This window comes from Colletotrichum orchidophilum (assembly GCF_001831195.1).
Source record: "Colletotrichum orchidophilum strain IMI 309357 chromosome Unknown Scaffold_30.1, whole genome shotgun sequence".
NCBI lineage: Eukaryota > Fungi > Ascomycota > Sordariomycetes > Glomerellales > Glomerellaceae > Colletotrichum > Colletotrichum orchidophilum.
Window position 1 is genome coordinate 209,920 of NW_019172986.1, and position 16,631 is coordinate 226,550.

Sequence of the window (16,631 nt, forward strand, 5' to 3'; positions counted from 1 at the left end):
GACGATGCTTGCCGGGCTGGCCGTAGCCGCATCTCCGATGCTCTCCGACGCCCGCACGTCTCCTTGGGAGGAGAACCAAGGATCTCGTAGTCCACTTTCATACAGTTTTGTCCCGCAGCCTGGTTTGCCCGCTTGGTCGTCATCTAAGACACCCCTTCATAGCTGAAGGTCAACGTCTTTGCCTAGTCCAACTCGGTCCTAGGACACACATACACAAGCGTATCCCCAATTGACGTGCCAAGTGGCGCGACATGGTCCAACGTCTCCCAGATACCACCCCATCCCTTCAGCTAGACAAGGCAAGGACCGGGTCTCTGAGCGACCAAATCAAGCTTCCTCCTACACCTCTCGTCCATTTCCCCCGCCCCCAACTCCCAACAGCGGATGACGGGATCCCAGGTATGGCGTAAACGTGCGTCTTTTTAGCGTGCGACCCTCAATCGATGGACCACTGCCTTGTCGATCGAGGAGGATCCGGGAGTCCTACGGGCATGGGGAATGGGATACTTGGAAGAACAGGGTCCAACGCATGTGAGAGTGTACTGTGTAATTGGCATCATGGCGCAGCATGAAGTCGATCGGGACCCTTAAATACCCGCCAGTCCCTCGATCTCGTCAAGTGTGACCACAACTTAGTATCATCTCATCTCATCATCATCCCAATCCAACTCACCTACAAACTACAAACTACAACCACCCCACATTCTTCACTCAGCAACCATGTCTTACGGCGGCAACGACGACGTGAGTATTGCTTCCAGTACATAATACCCAAGCCGCCCTCACTAACAATGTCCCAGTCCAACTACGGTTCCTCCCGCAGGGACAACGATGATAGCTACGGCACCTCAGGAACCACTGGCGGCTTTGGCTCCTCCACCCGCGACAGCGACAACGACAACAGCTTCGGCTCGTCGACCCGTCGCGACAATGACGACTCGTACGGCTCGTCCAACCTAGGCCGCAGCGGTAACGACTCGACCTACGGCTCCTCCCGTGACGACAACGACAACAGCTATGGCTCGTCCGGCAACACGGGCTCCTATGGCTCCTCCCGCAACGACACCTCCGACAGTTACGGATCCTCCAACACCCGTGGCAACAACGACGACAGCTACGGCTCCGGCAACAAGTCGTCTTCCTACGGAAACGACTCCACCTCCTCCAACCTCGCCGGCGGTGACTCTCTGTCCTACGGCAACAACAGCTCCAGCCGTCGTGACAACGACAACTCGGACAGCTACGGCTCATCCGGCAACACTGGGTCCTACGGCTCCTCCCGCAACGACACCTCCGACAGTTACGGATCATCCACCACCCGCGGCGACAATGACAACAGCTACGGTTCTTCCGGTAACACGGGCTCCTACGGATCCTCCCGCAACGATAACGACAACGACAACAGCTACGGCTCGTCGAACCGCACAGACAACGACACGTCCGACTCGTACGGAAGCAGCGGCAACAACAAGAGCGGCGACAGCAAGGTCGGCAAGTTCCTCGAGAAGGCGGGCGACCTGCTCAACAGCGACAAGCTCGAGTCCAGGGGCCAGGCTAAGCGGGAGAACGCTGGATACGGTAACAATGATGACTACTAGATGCCATCTTTTGTTTCGTATCGCGTTGTGGTGGCAAAATATGATGTCCTCGGAGGGGCTTTTTCGTGTAGAACCCCTCTCTCATCTTTGACGATGATTATGTACTAGCGGGCTCTGAATGCGATATTAATACCAATTAAACACAATCCTTGTCTACTGCTCCATTGTACGCGGGTTAGGTTCTTGTCTACGGTGCTCAATCAATCGCTTTGAGAATATGGTTTTCAAGTTCTTTACTTCCTCACCCACTTAACTTGGGAAACGAGTCGTATCATCATACCAGTTGACACCGAATCCTACCAGCAACTACATATTTGACGCCTTGCCAGCGTTACAGTGAGGGGCTGTTGAGACCGCAATCACATGCTAAAGATGTTGGAATTTGAATGCTCATTATGCTGCGCTATGAAATTCAAACCTCCTCCTCGAATTGGAAAACTGCACCTCACCCGACCGTCCAATGCCTCACCAACAAAGGAGACTGAACACTTCAGGTCAACTTCTTGGTAACCCTCACAAGCACAACCCCATCCGTCAACCGCCCCTCGCAATCCATGAGATGCACGAACCGATACCCGGCCCGCAACCGATCCAACCGCACCGCCGCCCACGCAGCAAGATCGTCCCGTCCAATCTCGTCGTCCCGCACGGTAAACCGGACAAACGTCAACGCCTCCACCACGCCCGGCACCCCCGAAAACTGCAGCGCCTCCCCCTTGAAATCCGGGTCGACGCCGCGGTTCGATTTGGTCTTTGCCTTGTGCTCGCTCTCCCGCTCGCGGCCGTCGTCCTTGATGTGCGCGCCGGGCAGGCGCTCCTCGGGGGACTCGACGTGGATCTCGACCTTGACGTAGGGCTTGAAGCCCGCGATGCGGGTGTCGCCCGGCGGGAGGGGGAGGTTCTGCGCCGCGAGGACGTCGATTTGGAGGTCTAGGGTCTTGTAGGCTATTTGGGGGATGTCGGTATGGGATGGTTCCGGGGATGAGCCGGTTTGTAGGCATCGGTATCCTGTGGGGTTTTTTTTTTCCACGGTCAGCTTCAAATGCTCTTTGGGGGGGGCGTGGGGCCGGGGGCGGTGGGGGGGGGGGGGGGGGGGGGGGGGGGGGGTGTGTGGGGGGTGGGAGGGAGGGGTGTGGTTTTGTTTTTTTTGTGGGGGGGTGGGTGAGGGTGGTGTGGGGGGTATAATTAAAAAAAAAAAAAAAAAAAAAAAAAAAAAAAAAAAAAAAAAAAAAAAAAAAAAAAAAAAAAAAAAAAAAAAAAAGAGGGGGGGGGGGGGGGGGGGAGACCAACCCTCAGGTTTCAAAACGTAACCCTTTGTGCCCGCAAACATGCCCTCGTTGAGCATCATCCCCTCATCCCAGTTCTGCCAGTTGAGCGCCACGATCTGGATGCCCCTGCGCCAAAAGACCGGCGCGTCAAGGTTGGAAGACCGGATGCGCAGGCCCGACGGGTACGCGCGCATCAGGTAGTGCCGGTTGTGGTGGAATAGAGCGGCCCCTTCCTTCTCGTGCACCTCCATCACGCCCTTCTCCGACAGAGAAAAGACGTGCGTCGGCATCGAGGCCTCGGGCTGCGTGAGGGACTTGAAGGACACGCCGCGCGTGTAGACGCCCAGCCTGCTCAGCGTCTGGATGATTTTGGAGGGTTTCTTCTTGGCCGCCGCCGCCGCCGCCGCCGCCGCCGCCGGGGCCTTGTTGCTGGGAGCCGCCGCGACATTTGCGTCCGGTGGCGTGGTTGACGCCTTGCCGTCTTCCTCCGAGTCGTCGTCGTCCTGCGCGTCAGTCACACCGGCGCCCGGCGGCGGCGCGTACTTGACCTTGACCAGAATCTTGCCCAGTAGGTCCGCGGGGCGGGGCAGCTCGGGGGCGTCGATGTCGGGCGTCGGCACGAGCAAGCCCGCCCAGGTGTCCTCCATGATCCGCACCATGACCTCCTGCTGCTCCGCGCTGCAGTGCACCTCGAGGCTGACGATGAGGGGCGTGTCGGCCGAATGGAAGCCGTAGTCGCGGATCGTCTCGCAGACGTGCCGGAAGGGCACCTCCTTGGTGAGGGTGTAGCCGTGGAAGACTTGTGGTTCGATGGGGAATGTCCTCGGCGAGGGCGTCTTTTGCAGCGGCGGTTGCTCCGTTCCGGTACTAATCCCGGCCCCGGCCCCCTTCTCAGTGGTGGTGGTGGCCGTCTCCGCCGGCGGACTCGTAGACTTCTCAATCCTCTGGTCCATCTTCTTCCCCAGCGACGTCTTCTCCAGCCTGCTCGCCAGCGACCCGGGCATCTTATCCTTGAGCATCGCAAGCCTGCTCCTCTTCTCCTTCTTAGGCTTGGGATGTCCTGAAGTAGCAGCAGCGGCGACGGCCTCCTCATCGCTACTACTGACAGACGTATCGTCCTCATTGTCCGAGTCGTCGCCGTCCCAGACGTCGATCTCGATGCACCGGCATCCCCTCAACAGCACGTTCCTATACGCGTCGGTGCTTGACTCGCTGTAGAGCTGGTTCCCCGTCAGGTACGTGTTGTGGCTGGAGCTGATGAAGTAGCTCGAGAGCGGGTACGTCAGGTCCTCCTCATGGACGGGGCGGGTGATGGCCGAGGCCGACGAGGTCATGTAGTTGAGGAAGCCGTTGAAATCGAGTTCCTCGAGGGTAGCTGCTCCCGACGTGTTGGCTACCAGGCTCTCGGGCGTCTCCTCGGCCTGGACGTTCTTCAGAAACGAGGCAATCTGCTCCTTGTGCCACTTCTTGTCGTCCTGGCCGGCGTGGACGTTGAAGATCTTTGTCAGGTGCGGTATGACCGAGTCGCCAAGCGTCTTGACGGAGCGCTCCGTCTCGCTGGCGCCGCCGCCGGCCTGGTACCGTAGCGAGGGCTTGGAAGGATCCGACGTTGCGGACACGATGGTGCCCTTAGGCGGAGGAGGAGCTGCTGCTGTGTCCGCCATGGTCTGTTTTTCATGTGGTGGTGATACCTTTGATGAGGCGGTGAAGAGAAGAGAGAATGGCGGAGAGAAGACGCCAAAAAAACAAGATGATTAGGACAATATTTGTGATGAACGATGGGAAAGTAAAATAGTGAGACGACGGGCTGATGCAAGCTGAACCACGAGATACAATTCACGTCTCGTGTGCTGGTATCAATCAGCCACTAGGCAGAAGTAGCTTGAGCTTGTGATACTGCAAAAGCATAAAAGGTTCCAGGTCGGAGAGCTACGTAGGTCAAGCAAAAAAAGCCAAGCTACTCAACGCGGCTCGCTGTCCCAAAGGTCCTCTATGTGGGGAGTACGTCAACCCGCGCCCCAAGCTCCCTTCCCCGGTAAAAATGAGGTCCTTGCTTTCGTAGGTGGTAAACGGCATCAGAGGAGGATAATCTTGTTTTTGACCCGCTGCGCCGTTTGGCAAAACTAGACACACCTTAACGACAATCCAGTTACGTTTCAGCTTGGCATGGGTGGGAACGCGGGCGCGCTGAGTGGTTCAGTGGTTCTCCTTGTCTCCAGGGGGCCGGTATAAAGCTCGCTCAACTGGGCATCAAATCGTGGCAGTTTGTAAGGAACGGTCAGGGGGGGGAACGCCTCAGCTCAACACCTGAGGACGATGTGCCACCCCCCCCTCATTATGTGGGATGTCGTCACAGGGTCTTTGTAGCGGTAAAGAAAAAGAGCAAAAGCCCAGACCTGACCCGGGACCGCAACGAACCTGACCCCTGGGAATGTCCACACCTCACCGGGCTCCCCCCCCCCCCCTTCTCTTATCGATAGTGTGTCAACCCCGCCAAATTCGACCCCTCATTTTAGCGCTGGTTCTTTCCGTCTGTACACCACCCCTGCATCCTTCAGCTCTCAAATGCCTTTTCTGCGATCTGTTGTTGCCATTGATGATAATGGTAAAGCACACATCCAATGAATGTCAATTTACCACTCCCCAATTGCAGCTAAATCCTTCATCATCGTATTGAGATTTCGTAACCAGTACTCAATACGCTTTGAGCATAAGAACCAGGGACGGGCCGCACCCGCTCGGGTCGGGCCAAAATCATGCTCGTACTCGCACTGATCCTGGCTCACCTCACTTTTCAGACTCATCTTGCATTGACGAGAAAATTATCGTGTCAGCCCATGCTCACTTTAGCTTCCAAATCCAACACACGTATTACATGTAGCTCAATTTTATATATGTAGCTCGCTCATAAATGTCGTAAGGTCATAAGGCGTGATAGCGATAGTTTACACAAATCCATCCACCGTCTATATACCCACCTTTTCTGAATGTGCAATCTTTCTTTCTCAGAGTCCCTTTTCTTGTTCCCTTCACAGGCGATATTTTGAGTCTTCTCACTTGCCCCCGCCTACCGTATGCTCGTCCTCCTCTTCAGCACCGGATCCCAGCATCGGTTCGAGACTCACGGCCGAATGGGCGACGTGACCGAAGTCCAGGTGTTGGCCTTGCTCATCGTCCGCTTCCTCATCATGGCCATGATATCAGCTTCCATGTGCTCAATGTTCTTCTCCAGATCGGCGTCCTCGACGGCGAACTTGCCCTCGCGACGCCTGTCAAACACTATCCACCCGCCAACAATGAAGATCGTCAGGGGCACGGTGATGGCAAAATACACCCACAGCTCCTTGGAAATGACGGGGTCCGCGTCTACTCTGAGAGTCAGCAAACAAAATTTCCCAGAAAAATAAAATTAACAAACTCGATCCCACGATCGCGGCGCTCATACAACAAGGAACACTGCACCACGAACCTTTGGCAAAGTCGAAAAACGTCATGCTAAAGACGGACGCGAGAAAAGTGCCTGGAAGGAAAACGGCGCCAAGCAGCGAAATCGTCTTCATCGCTGTGCTATCCCGCTTGCTGGCATGCGCCAGCCGCCGCTGCTCACCGGCCATCTGGAACTGAATCTTGGACTCTCGCTGGGAGAGCAGGTTATACAGCTGTCTCAACCGTCAGCATTCCACATGCGAGATTACAAGCTGGTCAGGTATCGAGACAACGTACCGCACTACGCTGAATGTGCAACCTCTCCAACGTCGTCGCTTGGTAGTTCTTAATCCCCGTCAACTTTATGCTGTAAAATTGCAACCGCGCAACCATGCTCCGGTGCAGCTTGTCAATTAGCGGCGTATTGTGCTCCGGGGGCACCTTCTCCTTGAACTTGACCAGGCCGGCCTCGATCTCCTTGACAATGGCTTGGTAGGCCTGCGGCCGCTTCCAGAGGACCTGACTGTGACATTCGACGAGGTCGCGGCTGATGGCGTCGACCTCGAGGTGCCCGTCTTGGCTGACGTACCCTTCCTCGTCCTCAATCTCGTTGCGCATGCTGACGGCGTGCTCCAGTTTCCGCAGCCAGTCTCGCGCGTCGCGCTGCTTCTGGTCCGTCGTCGACGACAGGTCGTGCGAAAGGATGATGATGGGGAGGAGCATCGGGTGGCCGACCTGCTTGGCGCAAAAGGTGAGGTGCTGGATGGCGGCGACAATGTCGGAGCTCGAGGTGCCCTTGACGTAGCCCGAAGTGATGCCGCTGCTGAAGCAGTGGGAGAGCATGAGCTCCCACCCGCGCGTCTTGCCCTTTTTTCGGACGTCAGACTTGCGGAAAATGATTTCTGGACAATTGTATCAGTCGAAACGGTCCATTTTTTCAACTCGGCGGAATAGGACATCACCAACGCAGCGTGGGGTCTTCATCGTCCTGGTCGTAGGCGCACCAGAAAAAGGGGCCGACGACGCTGGTGCCCTCGATAGCTCTGAAGGGCAACCGCATCGCCCGGACCATGGACTCGTATGCATCTGCGGTGAAGGAGATGGTATGAGGTGTGAATGTGTCCTTATTCTTGGCATTCTTTTGAAGCCTGAGTGAGGTCAGTTCGAAGCTCTAATCTGGCTGGACGAGTGGGGAGTCGCGAACACCAATCGAATGCCATTGAGCAATTTGACACCCTCCCTTAGCTTCGGTGGCTCAAAAGCGCCCTGCCAAAGTTGCGTTGTCAGTTGATCACAGCTCTCATGACGGCCAATCTCACTAAACGTGAGTGGCGATTACACGGGGTCCCGTCCATACCCGGCGATTGAGGAAGTTGTCAAACTCATCCATGGTCAGGGGGTGCTCCTCGCACGAATTGTAAAAAGGATCCTGTGAATTGGAATCAGTCCACGTTCCTCGACCGCACAGCCGTGCCAGGGAGTTCCATCCTGTCTTCTCTGTCGTTGGATGGGCGCGTGACTGGCAACTCACCGAGTAGTTGAGAATCTCAACATAGTGCGTTGCCTCCGCGACTTGGCGGCACTTGCTGACATGCTCTCGGAACATGTAGTCGTCCATCTTGAACCAATTGAGTCGTCAACCAGGCACGCTTCAGTACAATTATTCCACGTGTAAAACAAGACAAAAAAACAGCAAGGCTACTCCCAAGAGACGGAAAGAGGGAAACAAAAAAAAAAACAAGAGGTCTGGAGGCTGCTGCAGGACAGATTCATGGCTCCAGACCGGGCTCCTCTCATAAGCCGCGCCCAGCCCCGTGACTTTGCACCATGTCTGCAGCAAAAACAGCAGCATCGGTGGTCCCTTTCGGGGCCAGGTCCAGTCCGGCCCATGCAATCTGCACCTCACTCCAAAGTAAGGTAACCCACCTTGTAAGTGGCCCAGTACCACAACCTCATCCTCAGTCCCCCGGCGAAATCGCTCACTGGACATTCACCTTGCCACAGCTTGACAGCTCATGTTAGCAAGGGGTGTGAACTTCGGGGATTCAAGCGGTTTTTCTTATGTCGCCTAAGGTACCAAAGCTTGAAGCCTCTGGGGCCCTCTCTGGAAATCAGCATCTTAGGTAGACTAGGTCCCCTTGAGCGATGGAGCCGACGACACCTACTTCCACACTTCGTCCCGCGGCCCCTGGCACAATCCCCGCACCTCCACTCTGTCACCGCCAGAACGAACCGCTGTTTCTCTCTGCATTAATAGGCCCGGATAAGGCGCTCATTGGAGCTTGTTTGGACGCTTAGCTCACACAAGCGTGGGGGGAAGGAAAATGGGCGATTTCGTCGACTCGGGACGCTCTTCTCACCCGCACGACCGTCCAAATCATCGATATCTGTAGCATCACGCGCTTCAGACGGGAATGCAGACATGCAGATCATAGACGCAAGATGCAGCAGCAAACGCACCAGCTACCCCGGAAAGGCATCGCCATGTTTCCGTCTCACAAGTTCGTTGCACATGTTCCGGTCACTCTCCACCCCAACAACGCCCTGCACATCTCTTCGTCTAGGCCCAGCTTATTTGCCAAGGGTTGTATCCGGCGGCCTCCGCACATGGTCGCGCGACATACCAAAGTCATCAGCTCTGCCGCCTGGTCACTTGGAATATAATCGCTGTTAGGTATTGATGTAGCCAAGTGATACGGTGACAAGTCTGCTCTTGTTGCACTTTTCCATCTTCCAGGACCGTTCGAGCATTCAACCCAATGCCCCCCCTCTCCCATCGTTGCTATCCTTACCTTAAATTTTTTTTTTCCAAAACCGTCGACCGAGCGCCCAAAGCATTGCAGACATCTTTCTCGAGACTCTGGCGTCTGTCAGGTACCCTATATTATTCAAACACTACTCGTCGACCAAAGGCCACGAGTACACCTTTGGTAGCAACTCAACTCTTGCTTAGGCGAGACATTAGAAGTCGGTGAAAAGATGGCCGTATCTGAAGCACGGCGTTAGCAACATCTCATTTCACCCGCGCAAGAGAAACCTACTCGTCATGCCCGGCTGAACCGTATCGCTCGGGATCCTCGGGGTATCTGTCAAATTGGCTGGCATCACCGGCGCCGGCCTTGACCGGGGGAGTATACGGCGCATCAATGTCCTTGCGGGCCAGCCTGTCCCACGTAACCTCGGTGAACCACGGGTGGTTTTTGACATCGTTTGGACCAGCATACAGGTTACCCAACCGCTTGGTGAGATCCGCTGTAATCAGCTTCTCCAATAGGTCCTGTGCATCCGGGTTGATATAGGCAGGATATTTCACCTTGCCCTTGAGGATGTTTTCATAAATCTTCATTGGCGACCCGCTGTCCCAAAACGGCGTGTACCCGCACAGCATCTCGTATATCAAAATCCCGAGAGACCACCTGGGACAGGGGTTAGCAATTGTGAAGGGACTGCAGCCTCGAGTGACAGGCCACCTTACCAATCTACGGATTTGTTGTAGCCCTTATTCGAGACTACCTCGGGAGCCAAATAGTCTGGAGTGCCGCAAAGCGTCCACGTCTTGTCCGGCACTCGCTTGGCGAAACCAAAATCTGTTATTTTAAGGTGTCCATGCCGGTCGAGCAGCAGGTTCTCTGGCTTGAGATCTCTGTAGATGATGTTCCTCGAGTGCATATACTCAAGTGCCAACGTGACTTCCGCGGCGTAAAATTTCGCGACAGGGTTGGGGAAGCGCTGCGAAGGGGCCAAGTTAGCTCGGGCCAGTAGGAAAGAAATCGCTTGTGATTGAACATACCCCGGATTTCCTCAGCAGCGAAAACAGCTCACCACCTTCAACAAAGTCCATCACCATGTACAGGTTTTTAGAATCCTGGAACGTTCCCCATAACGTGATCAGGAACGGGTGTTTGACCTCGCCCAACATTTTCCTCTCGTCGTTGGTGTGTTCGACCTGCTTCATCTTGACGACCTGCGCCTTCTTTAGCACCTTGACGGCATAGAAGCGCTGGTTGTGCTTGGACTGCACCAAGTGCACTCGTCCGAAACTGCCAGTTCCCAATGTTCGCAAGATGTCAAAGTCGGTCAACGTATATTTCCCCTTGGTCTGACGGACCTGCTGGTCCGAGACCTGTTGTGGCATGCCGTGTTGCTGTTGCTGCTGTTGCTGTTGCTGCTGATGTTGTGGCGGCTGCGGCGGGTGTAGCATCGACTGAGCTTGCTGCTGTTGAAGTCGCGCGGGATCGGTTCCGGGGCTCGGGTTCGGCTGGGAGGATTGGGTCGGCTGAGCTAGGTAGCCGTTATTGCTACTGTGGCCGTTGCTCGAACCGTCATGCTGAGTCGGATTGATTAGGTTGTTGATGCTTGGGAGGTTCTGTTGCGATCCACCTTGTTGATTGTAGTGCGGTTGCTGAGGGCCCGACTGGTTGGGTGGGTGGACAGTGACAGGATACATCTGTTGCTGCTTCGCCCCGTCGGACGAGGTCAAATCCAAATCGTCCTGCTGCTTCAGTGCGGGCAGGGAAGGCGGCTGAGAGCTGGAGGACAGGGACGACAAGGTAGTCGAGATGGAACTGTCGAAAGGCTTGGAGGAGGTAGGCGTTACCGGGCTGGTAGGTAGACTGGAGCCTTGAGAGTCTTGATTGCCCTCCCTCGTCCGTTTTTTCTTGAGGAACCCGAGGGTAGGCATATGAAAGTCGGGGAAGGAGAGAAGGGCTGCGTGCCCCGTAAGGAAATGGCGTAGGAGCGCAGGTCAAGGGCCCACGACGTTTGCAGTTGTATGTTGGGGGAGGAACGGTCGCAAAGTACTTCGTCGCTTCCAGGGACAGCCCGGTTGCGCTGGTTGTCCTCTTTGGGGGTGAGTTGAGCAACGAATTGGCCGAAAGAGGAGCGCGGGGAAGCGCTTTCAAGTGGAAAAAGCCGCGCCTATTGTCGTTAGGAACAATGGAGCCAGATTTGGCGCATACTTTTGACTAAGGAAAAGTAAGGTAGGCGAGATGGGAGGGCAGAAGCTCTAATAGCACTCTGTTCGGGGAGAAGACGTACAAATCCGAGAGGTAGAGGTACTACGAGCAGGGAGCAAGGGAGCAAGCAGAGCAAACCCGGTCCGGCTGGCAGCGGAATCGCAACGGTGCTTTGTCGACTTAGAAGCGGGAAAATCGGGAGCTCTCTATTTTCTTGGGATGCTGCACCCAGAAAAAAAAAAGTGTGTAAGTTTACGCCGCAGAGGAGAAGTTTAACCAATAAGCAGCAGAGTGCAGGGTCAAAGGACGGGACAACGCGGCACAGATCCAAGGGTAGAGGTTGTGTGAGAGAAGTGAGCAACAACAAAGGAGGGATGCAAGAGGGCAGATTTGAGGAATTGGAGACAACTGGAATGGAGAGGGAAGAGAGGGGAGACGAACAGATGATTCAAGCTGGCACGTCTTCCTCCAGGGATCTTGTTGGAAAAGGTGGACAAGACTCAAGAGACAAGGCAAGGCCTGGCAATGGGGCATCTATCTGGCCAGATTTGATCTGGGATCTAGTCCGGTCAGGTCAGGTTACGTGTGGTTGCTTTTTTCCTGGTCGGAAGCGACAGATGGGCTTGAGTGATAGCTGCGGCGGCTGCGTCCGCGTCTGAAGGTTTCGGGGATGAGGGCCCGCTGGATGAGTGAGCAAGTGCAAAATCTCTTGCTTCGTCTGGGCGGATGGGTGGGCGGAGTACGTGGTGACTGAGTCGTTGTGCGCACTGATAAATGGAGACAAGATGGGACCAAAAGATTAAATGACGGCTTGTGGTGATCAATTGGGTTGTATTGGGGGCACCGAGCAGCTCGACGAGAGATGGTGTTTGTTTGGCGTCTCGAGGAGAAGCTAGGATTGAAATGACAGGGAGAGGGATGGGTAGAGGTAGAGATAGAGAGAGGAAGAGAGGAAGAGCAGGACAAGGAAGGCAAGAGAAGAAGGAGAAAAAGGAAGAGCCAGAGAGGAGACGGGCGGCCAGTAGAAGCTGAGGTCGATGATGATGTAGTAGCACGAGGGTTAATTGGGAAGAGCAGAGAGCTACTGCAAGCTGTTGCGTACGGATGCCGGAGGGGGTACATGGTAGAGCTTCTGGCCGCAGCCGTGAAGGTGGGAGGAGGTGGGCGTGGAAGTGGGCGGAGGCGGAAGTGGTTCAGTCTGGTTGACGCCCGCGTTTAGACGGGAACGGCGTGGGTAGGGAAGGGCAGCGTAATTGGCAGGCCGAGTACGGCACCGTCCAATCGGTATCGAGATGGGAAGGCCGAGGGCAGCACTCCTCCATACTCGAGAGAGGGTCGAGAACAAGTACTCTGTACGGCCGATCCTGTTCCCAGTTCAGCGCATTTCGCAAAAAGCCTGGCTGGGTTACAGTAGGAAGGGAAGAGAGACACAGAGAGAGACAAGCGGGAGGCAGCGTGCATGCGCCAGAGCTGATCTTGGACTCGGTTGAACGCGGGGCATGTCAGGTCTGTCAGTGGTCTGTACGGATAGACGGGACGGGTGACGGCTACCTTGGTCACTTGGTTTCTTCTGTATCTGTGTCCGTAGATATCCATGGTTTGTTTGTCGCGTCAGCTGGGCCGGGAGAGGAAAGGTGAAAGGAACCCGACAGCATTGCATGCTTTCATTATCTAGCACTCCATCACCGTTCGACCTGTTGCTCTGATGCCACAAATAAGGTCGAGGGTGCAGTGCAAATGCTGAGTCTCGCCTGTCCCCCACCAAGATCGAGCAAGCAAGGCCTACGCAGTACCGCAGCAATCGAGCAAGCCCAGCAGAGGTGGGGTAGGGGCAGGCCAAACCTGAATCTCGACGGGGTCGCAGTGGCAGCAAACAGAGGCACGCTGGAGGGGCCGCTAGCGCGCTCGACATTGGATTGGATTCCAACTTGGATCGAGAGAGCAATTCTACCCAGCAACTAGGTACCTCGAAGTGCGCGGAAATATAAGTGCCAGCGCCCGTACCTCGCAAGGTGATGTACACAAGGTACATTCCTGCAGGTGCCTTGGCTGAGTAAGGTAAGGTAGCTAAAGTGCCTAGGTACCTAGTGAGGCGGGCTGGCGGGGTGATATTCTGCCCTGGAGCTACTCCGTACCTACCTACCTTGGTGTCATTACCCCCATCCGGCCAGAGCAGCTGCCAGGCATGTAGCTATCTTAGAGCGGACGACCCCTCACTCGAGGCACTCAGGGCGAATTCAAGGACCAGTGACGTGCCTTTGCCGACGACCTCACCTGAAATAGTGGGATGGCCAGACGCAAGGCACCTTCCAAGCCGACCCAGGCACGCCCGCACTCATTCACTCCCAACTACGAATACTTCCGCACTCGATATTGATCAATCATCCTTCCAAAGGAACGCTCCGCCCCGTAACCGCCCATAATCACATTCGCATTTCTCTCCTGCTGCAATACCGCGATCCGCGCCAACTGGAAACCCCCGACTGGCCGCCGCTACCGTCGTTCCAATCTTTCACACACCCCTCCTTTCAGCAGGCACCTGTCTTGTCCAAACCTTAACCAACTTGAACCCCCAGTCCAGAATCAACACACAGACTCCCTCTCCTGTCCCCGTCAGGCTAGAGCTTATCCGCTTACACACAACCCAGCCACCGAACCAGAAAGTTTATAACTCCTTATCTCACCATGCGCAACATTGGAATTGGAACTGGGCGGATCTGGATCTGGATCTGGAACCTCTCGTCATCCCGTCGACTACTTGCTTTCCTTGTCTCGTCTCCCCCGGTCAACCACCACCATCTCGAATGAAACATAATTGAGGAACGCTCGCGCCTCGTTGTGGCGGGAGGGAAGAACTTATTTGTATAGGCTAGAGAGCGGCATGTCTCCCTTTCTCTCTCTCCCTCTCCCTCGTGCGGTTACCAATTTCCATCCAAGCCCAGTCTATCAAATGGTTTTCTTTCCCGGATCCTGGGTCAACGCCCATTCCAGTGGCAACCTCTCCATGTACCCTCAGGCCGGGAACGGCAGTGAAGCTGGAGGCAGATCAAACACGCGCCACCCCACTCTACCATCCTTACTCACATCAAGCATCAAATTCCGACCGGCTTTGTTCCCTAGACACACACACAATGACAGCCCATCTCTTTCTTGGCTGCTTCTCATACTCGGTCACAGATATCCCTTGGCGTACATTCAAATAACCGTTCAAGTCGATGGATACATCAGTCATATCCGAAGCACGTCGCAAACCATCACCTTCATATGGGAATCCCCAGAAACTGAAAATCAATGATCCACTCCCCAACACTCTGTACAATGTAGTGCACTCTGACATGTTGGCAAGCCCATGGCACGCCCCTACCTTACACTCTGTATTAGAGCTCGGTGGAATTTCGACCTTGTCGTCCGGACTCTGTATAGTATTTAAGTTCTCACCTCCGGCGGCCGAGCCAAGTAAACACCTCCCGCAGCTTTTGCCGAATTATATCTAGCTCGGTTTTTGACACAGAGCATCACAACGTTAAACCCGTGGGTTTGTGTCTCTGGTCGGCTCGATCTGCCAGCCCGTCAGTCATCTTCTTCGGGAGATCCGGACATACATTCATTCCTTGGGCCTCACACGTGAACTGTCAGCCTGCAACCGTCATATAATACACTTGAATTCATCTCAGACTGAGTTATTCGTAACGAGAAACATGATTGAGATAGAGAGAGAGAGTTGACCCCACAGAGACTGGGTTTTTTTTATCCCCCGCCTTCGACCGGCCCATGCAAAAGCCATGACTTTGTTGCGTTGTTGGTATGTACGATGTCAGTCATCTTCCCCGATCCAATCAACAGCTGCTGCCCCTTTCCATCATTCTCTCCCCAAATAATAAAAGTATCCCGTTCCCTGGGGGGCCCCCTTTTTTTCCCCTTCTTCATCACGCTTAGAAACGATGTCTCTTGTCGTTCTTTGCTCTCCAGGCAGTGTAACCGACGTAGCCGCCACCGAGGACGCCAAAGAAGAGGAAGATCTTGAAGAAAGTCCACGTCCAACTGCCGCCGCTGCTATCCTTCTTGATCGAAGATCCCTTCTTGCCCTTGCCGCTTCCGGGGGTCGTCTTAGTGGTACCCTTGCCGGTCTGCGTCGTGTAGAGGTTCTTGGCCTGCACCGAGATAATGTCGTGGTTGTCGCTGAGCTCGCCCGTCTCGGCGCTGAAGCCGAGGTAGGCGATCTGGGGGATGGCGGGGGGCTCGCTGGTCTCGAAGCAGAGGGTCCAGTCGCCCTCGCTCTTGTACTGCAGCTCCAGCTTGAGCAGCTTGTCCTGGAAGTACGTGACCTTGGCCTTGGTGGGCACGCTGGCGTGGCGGATGCCGCGCGCGGAGCAGCCGGCGAGCTCCGTGTTCTTGCCGTCATTGTCCTTGTCGTACGAGGTCTTGCCGTCGCCAAACATGGCCATCACGTAGGGGAAAACGGTGCCAGGCCGGTTATTCTTGTATGTATCGAAGAAGATGCCGAGGCCGTCAAAGTTGTTAGGGCTGCCAAAGACGGGGCCCGCCTGGCCGCGGTTCTTGGTGATCCACATGGCGAAGCCATCGCCGTAGAGCTGGTTCTTGCCGTGGATCTTGAACTCGAACTCAATCTCCCAATTGGTCGCCGTCAGAGGCACTCTCGAGAAGAGCCAGCCGGTCTGCGACGGGCGGTCGGACGTCAATCGGATATAGCTGTAAATTTGACCCTATGCCTTAGCTTCGTTTCCCTCTCCTGCCACATCTCCTGCCGTTCGAAGAAAGTGAGGGTAAAACGTACGAGTCCGTCCGGATAATGGTGTCTCCGCCAAAATCGTACCACCGACTTGCCATGTCGGAATCGAGATAGGGCTGTCGTAAATAGTTTCAGTAAAGTGCACTCAGGGGGTGTGGCGCATGAAAGCGGAAGTCGCGAACCTGGTTCAGGGAGTGCGTTCGGAGCTAAACACGATACAAAAGAAGTCAGCTTCATCATTGTATTCCATTGAGCGCACAATCATTCATGCTGGGGCAAAGATTGACGAACAGCAATGCTCTTGACTTCTCCATCGTCCGCCTTTGCGGTGCCCAGGGCGATTGCGGCCAGCCACAGGGCCGAAAGGGACTGCTTGAACCACATGGCTGGGGTTGCTAGCTTGAAGCGAAAAGAGGAAACCCAAAGAGAAAGATAGAAAGGAGGGCGGAAGGGGGGGAATTCGACAGTGGTGCGCGTCGCAAAGGAAGGGGAGGGAAAGGGCCGCCGGGTAGAGCAAAATGGTAGAGCCGCAATGTCCAGCGACGGTGAGGCGTCGTCGTTCGGCAAAAGGTCGAAGAGGTGGTGGTGGTGGTGGTGGTGGTGGGTTTTACTGGTTGCTCGTGTGTCTCCTTCC

The 16,631-nt window shown here is 55.2% G+C and overlaps 5 protein-coding genes across 5 annotated transcripts; 1 reads left to right on the plus strand and 4 right to left on the minus strand.

The window, feature by feature from the left end:
* Window positions 1-720: 720 nt before the first annotated feature.
* CORC01_04558 (mold-specific protein MS95) lies at window positions 721-1,598 on the plus strand (the record flags this gene model as incomplete). Its single annotated transcript, XM_022616205.1, has 2 exons — window positions 721-744; window positions 801-1,598. 2 exons carry the CDS (start codon window positions 721-723, stop codon window positions 1,596-1,598), a joined length of 822 nt encoding a protein of 273 aa, XP_022477294.1.
* Window positions 1,599-2,088: 490 nt separating this feature from the next.
* On the minus strand, window positions 2,089-4,530 carry CORC01_04559 (phosphatidylinositol-specific phospholipase C; the record flags this gene model as incomplete). Its single annotated transcript, XM_022616206.1, has 2 exons — window positions 2,089-2,606; window positions 2,889-4,530. The coding sequence occupies 2 exons, from the start codon at window positions 4,528-4,530 to the stop codon at window positions 2,089-2,091; spliced, it is 2,160 nt and encodes a 719-aa protein (XP_022477295.1).
* A 1,457-nt stretch (window positions 4,531-5,987) lies between these two features.
* CORC01_04560 (uncharacterized protein) lies at window positions 5,988-7,910 on the minus strand (the record flags this gene model as incomplete). Its single annotated transcript, XM_022616207.1, has 7 exons — window positions 5,988-6,232; window positions 6,336-6,525; window positions 6,590-7,194; window positions 7,259-7,440; window positions 7,497-7,558; window positions 7,650-7,721; window positions 7,824-7,910. The coding sequence occupies 7 exons, from the start codon at window positions 7,908-7,910 to the stop codon at window positions 5,988-5,990; spliced, it is 1,443 nt and encodes a 480-aa protein (XP_022477296.1).
* A 1,343-nt stretch (window positions 7,911-9,253) lies between these two features.
* Window positions 9,254-10,973, minus strand: CORC01_04561 (uncharacterized protein; the record flags this gene model as incomplete). Its single annotated transcript, XM_022616208.1, has 4 exons — window positions 9,254-9,281; window positions 9,334-9,708; window positions 9,768-10,021; window positions 10,083-10,973. The coding sequence occupies 4 exons, from the start codon at window positions 10,971-10,973 to the stop codon at window positions 9,254-9,256; spliced, it is 1,548 nt and encodes a 515-aa protein (XP_022477297.1).
* A 4,206-nt stretch (window positions 10,974-15,179) lies between these two features.
* CORC01_04562 (legume-like lectin family protein) lies at window positions 15,180-16,381 on the minus strand (the record flags this gene model as incomplete). Its single annotated transcript, XM_022616209.1, has 4 exons — window positions 15,180-15,957; window positions 16,043-16,113; window positions 16,180-16,203; window positions 16,289-16,381. 4 exons carry the CDS (start codon window positions 16,379-16,381, stop codon window positions 15,180-15,182), a joined length of 966 nt encoding a protein of 321 aa, XP_022477298.1.
* Between the last annotated feature and the right edge of the window lie 250 nt (window positions 16,382-16,631).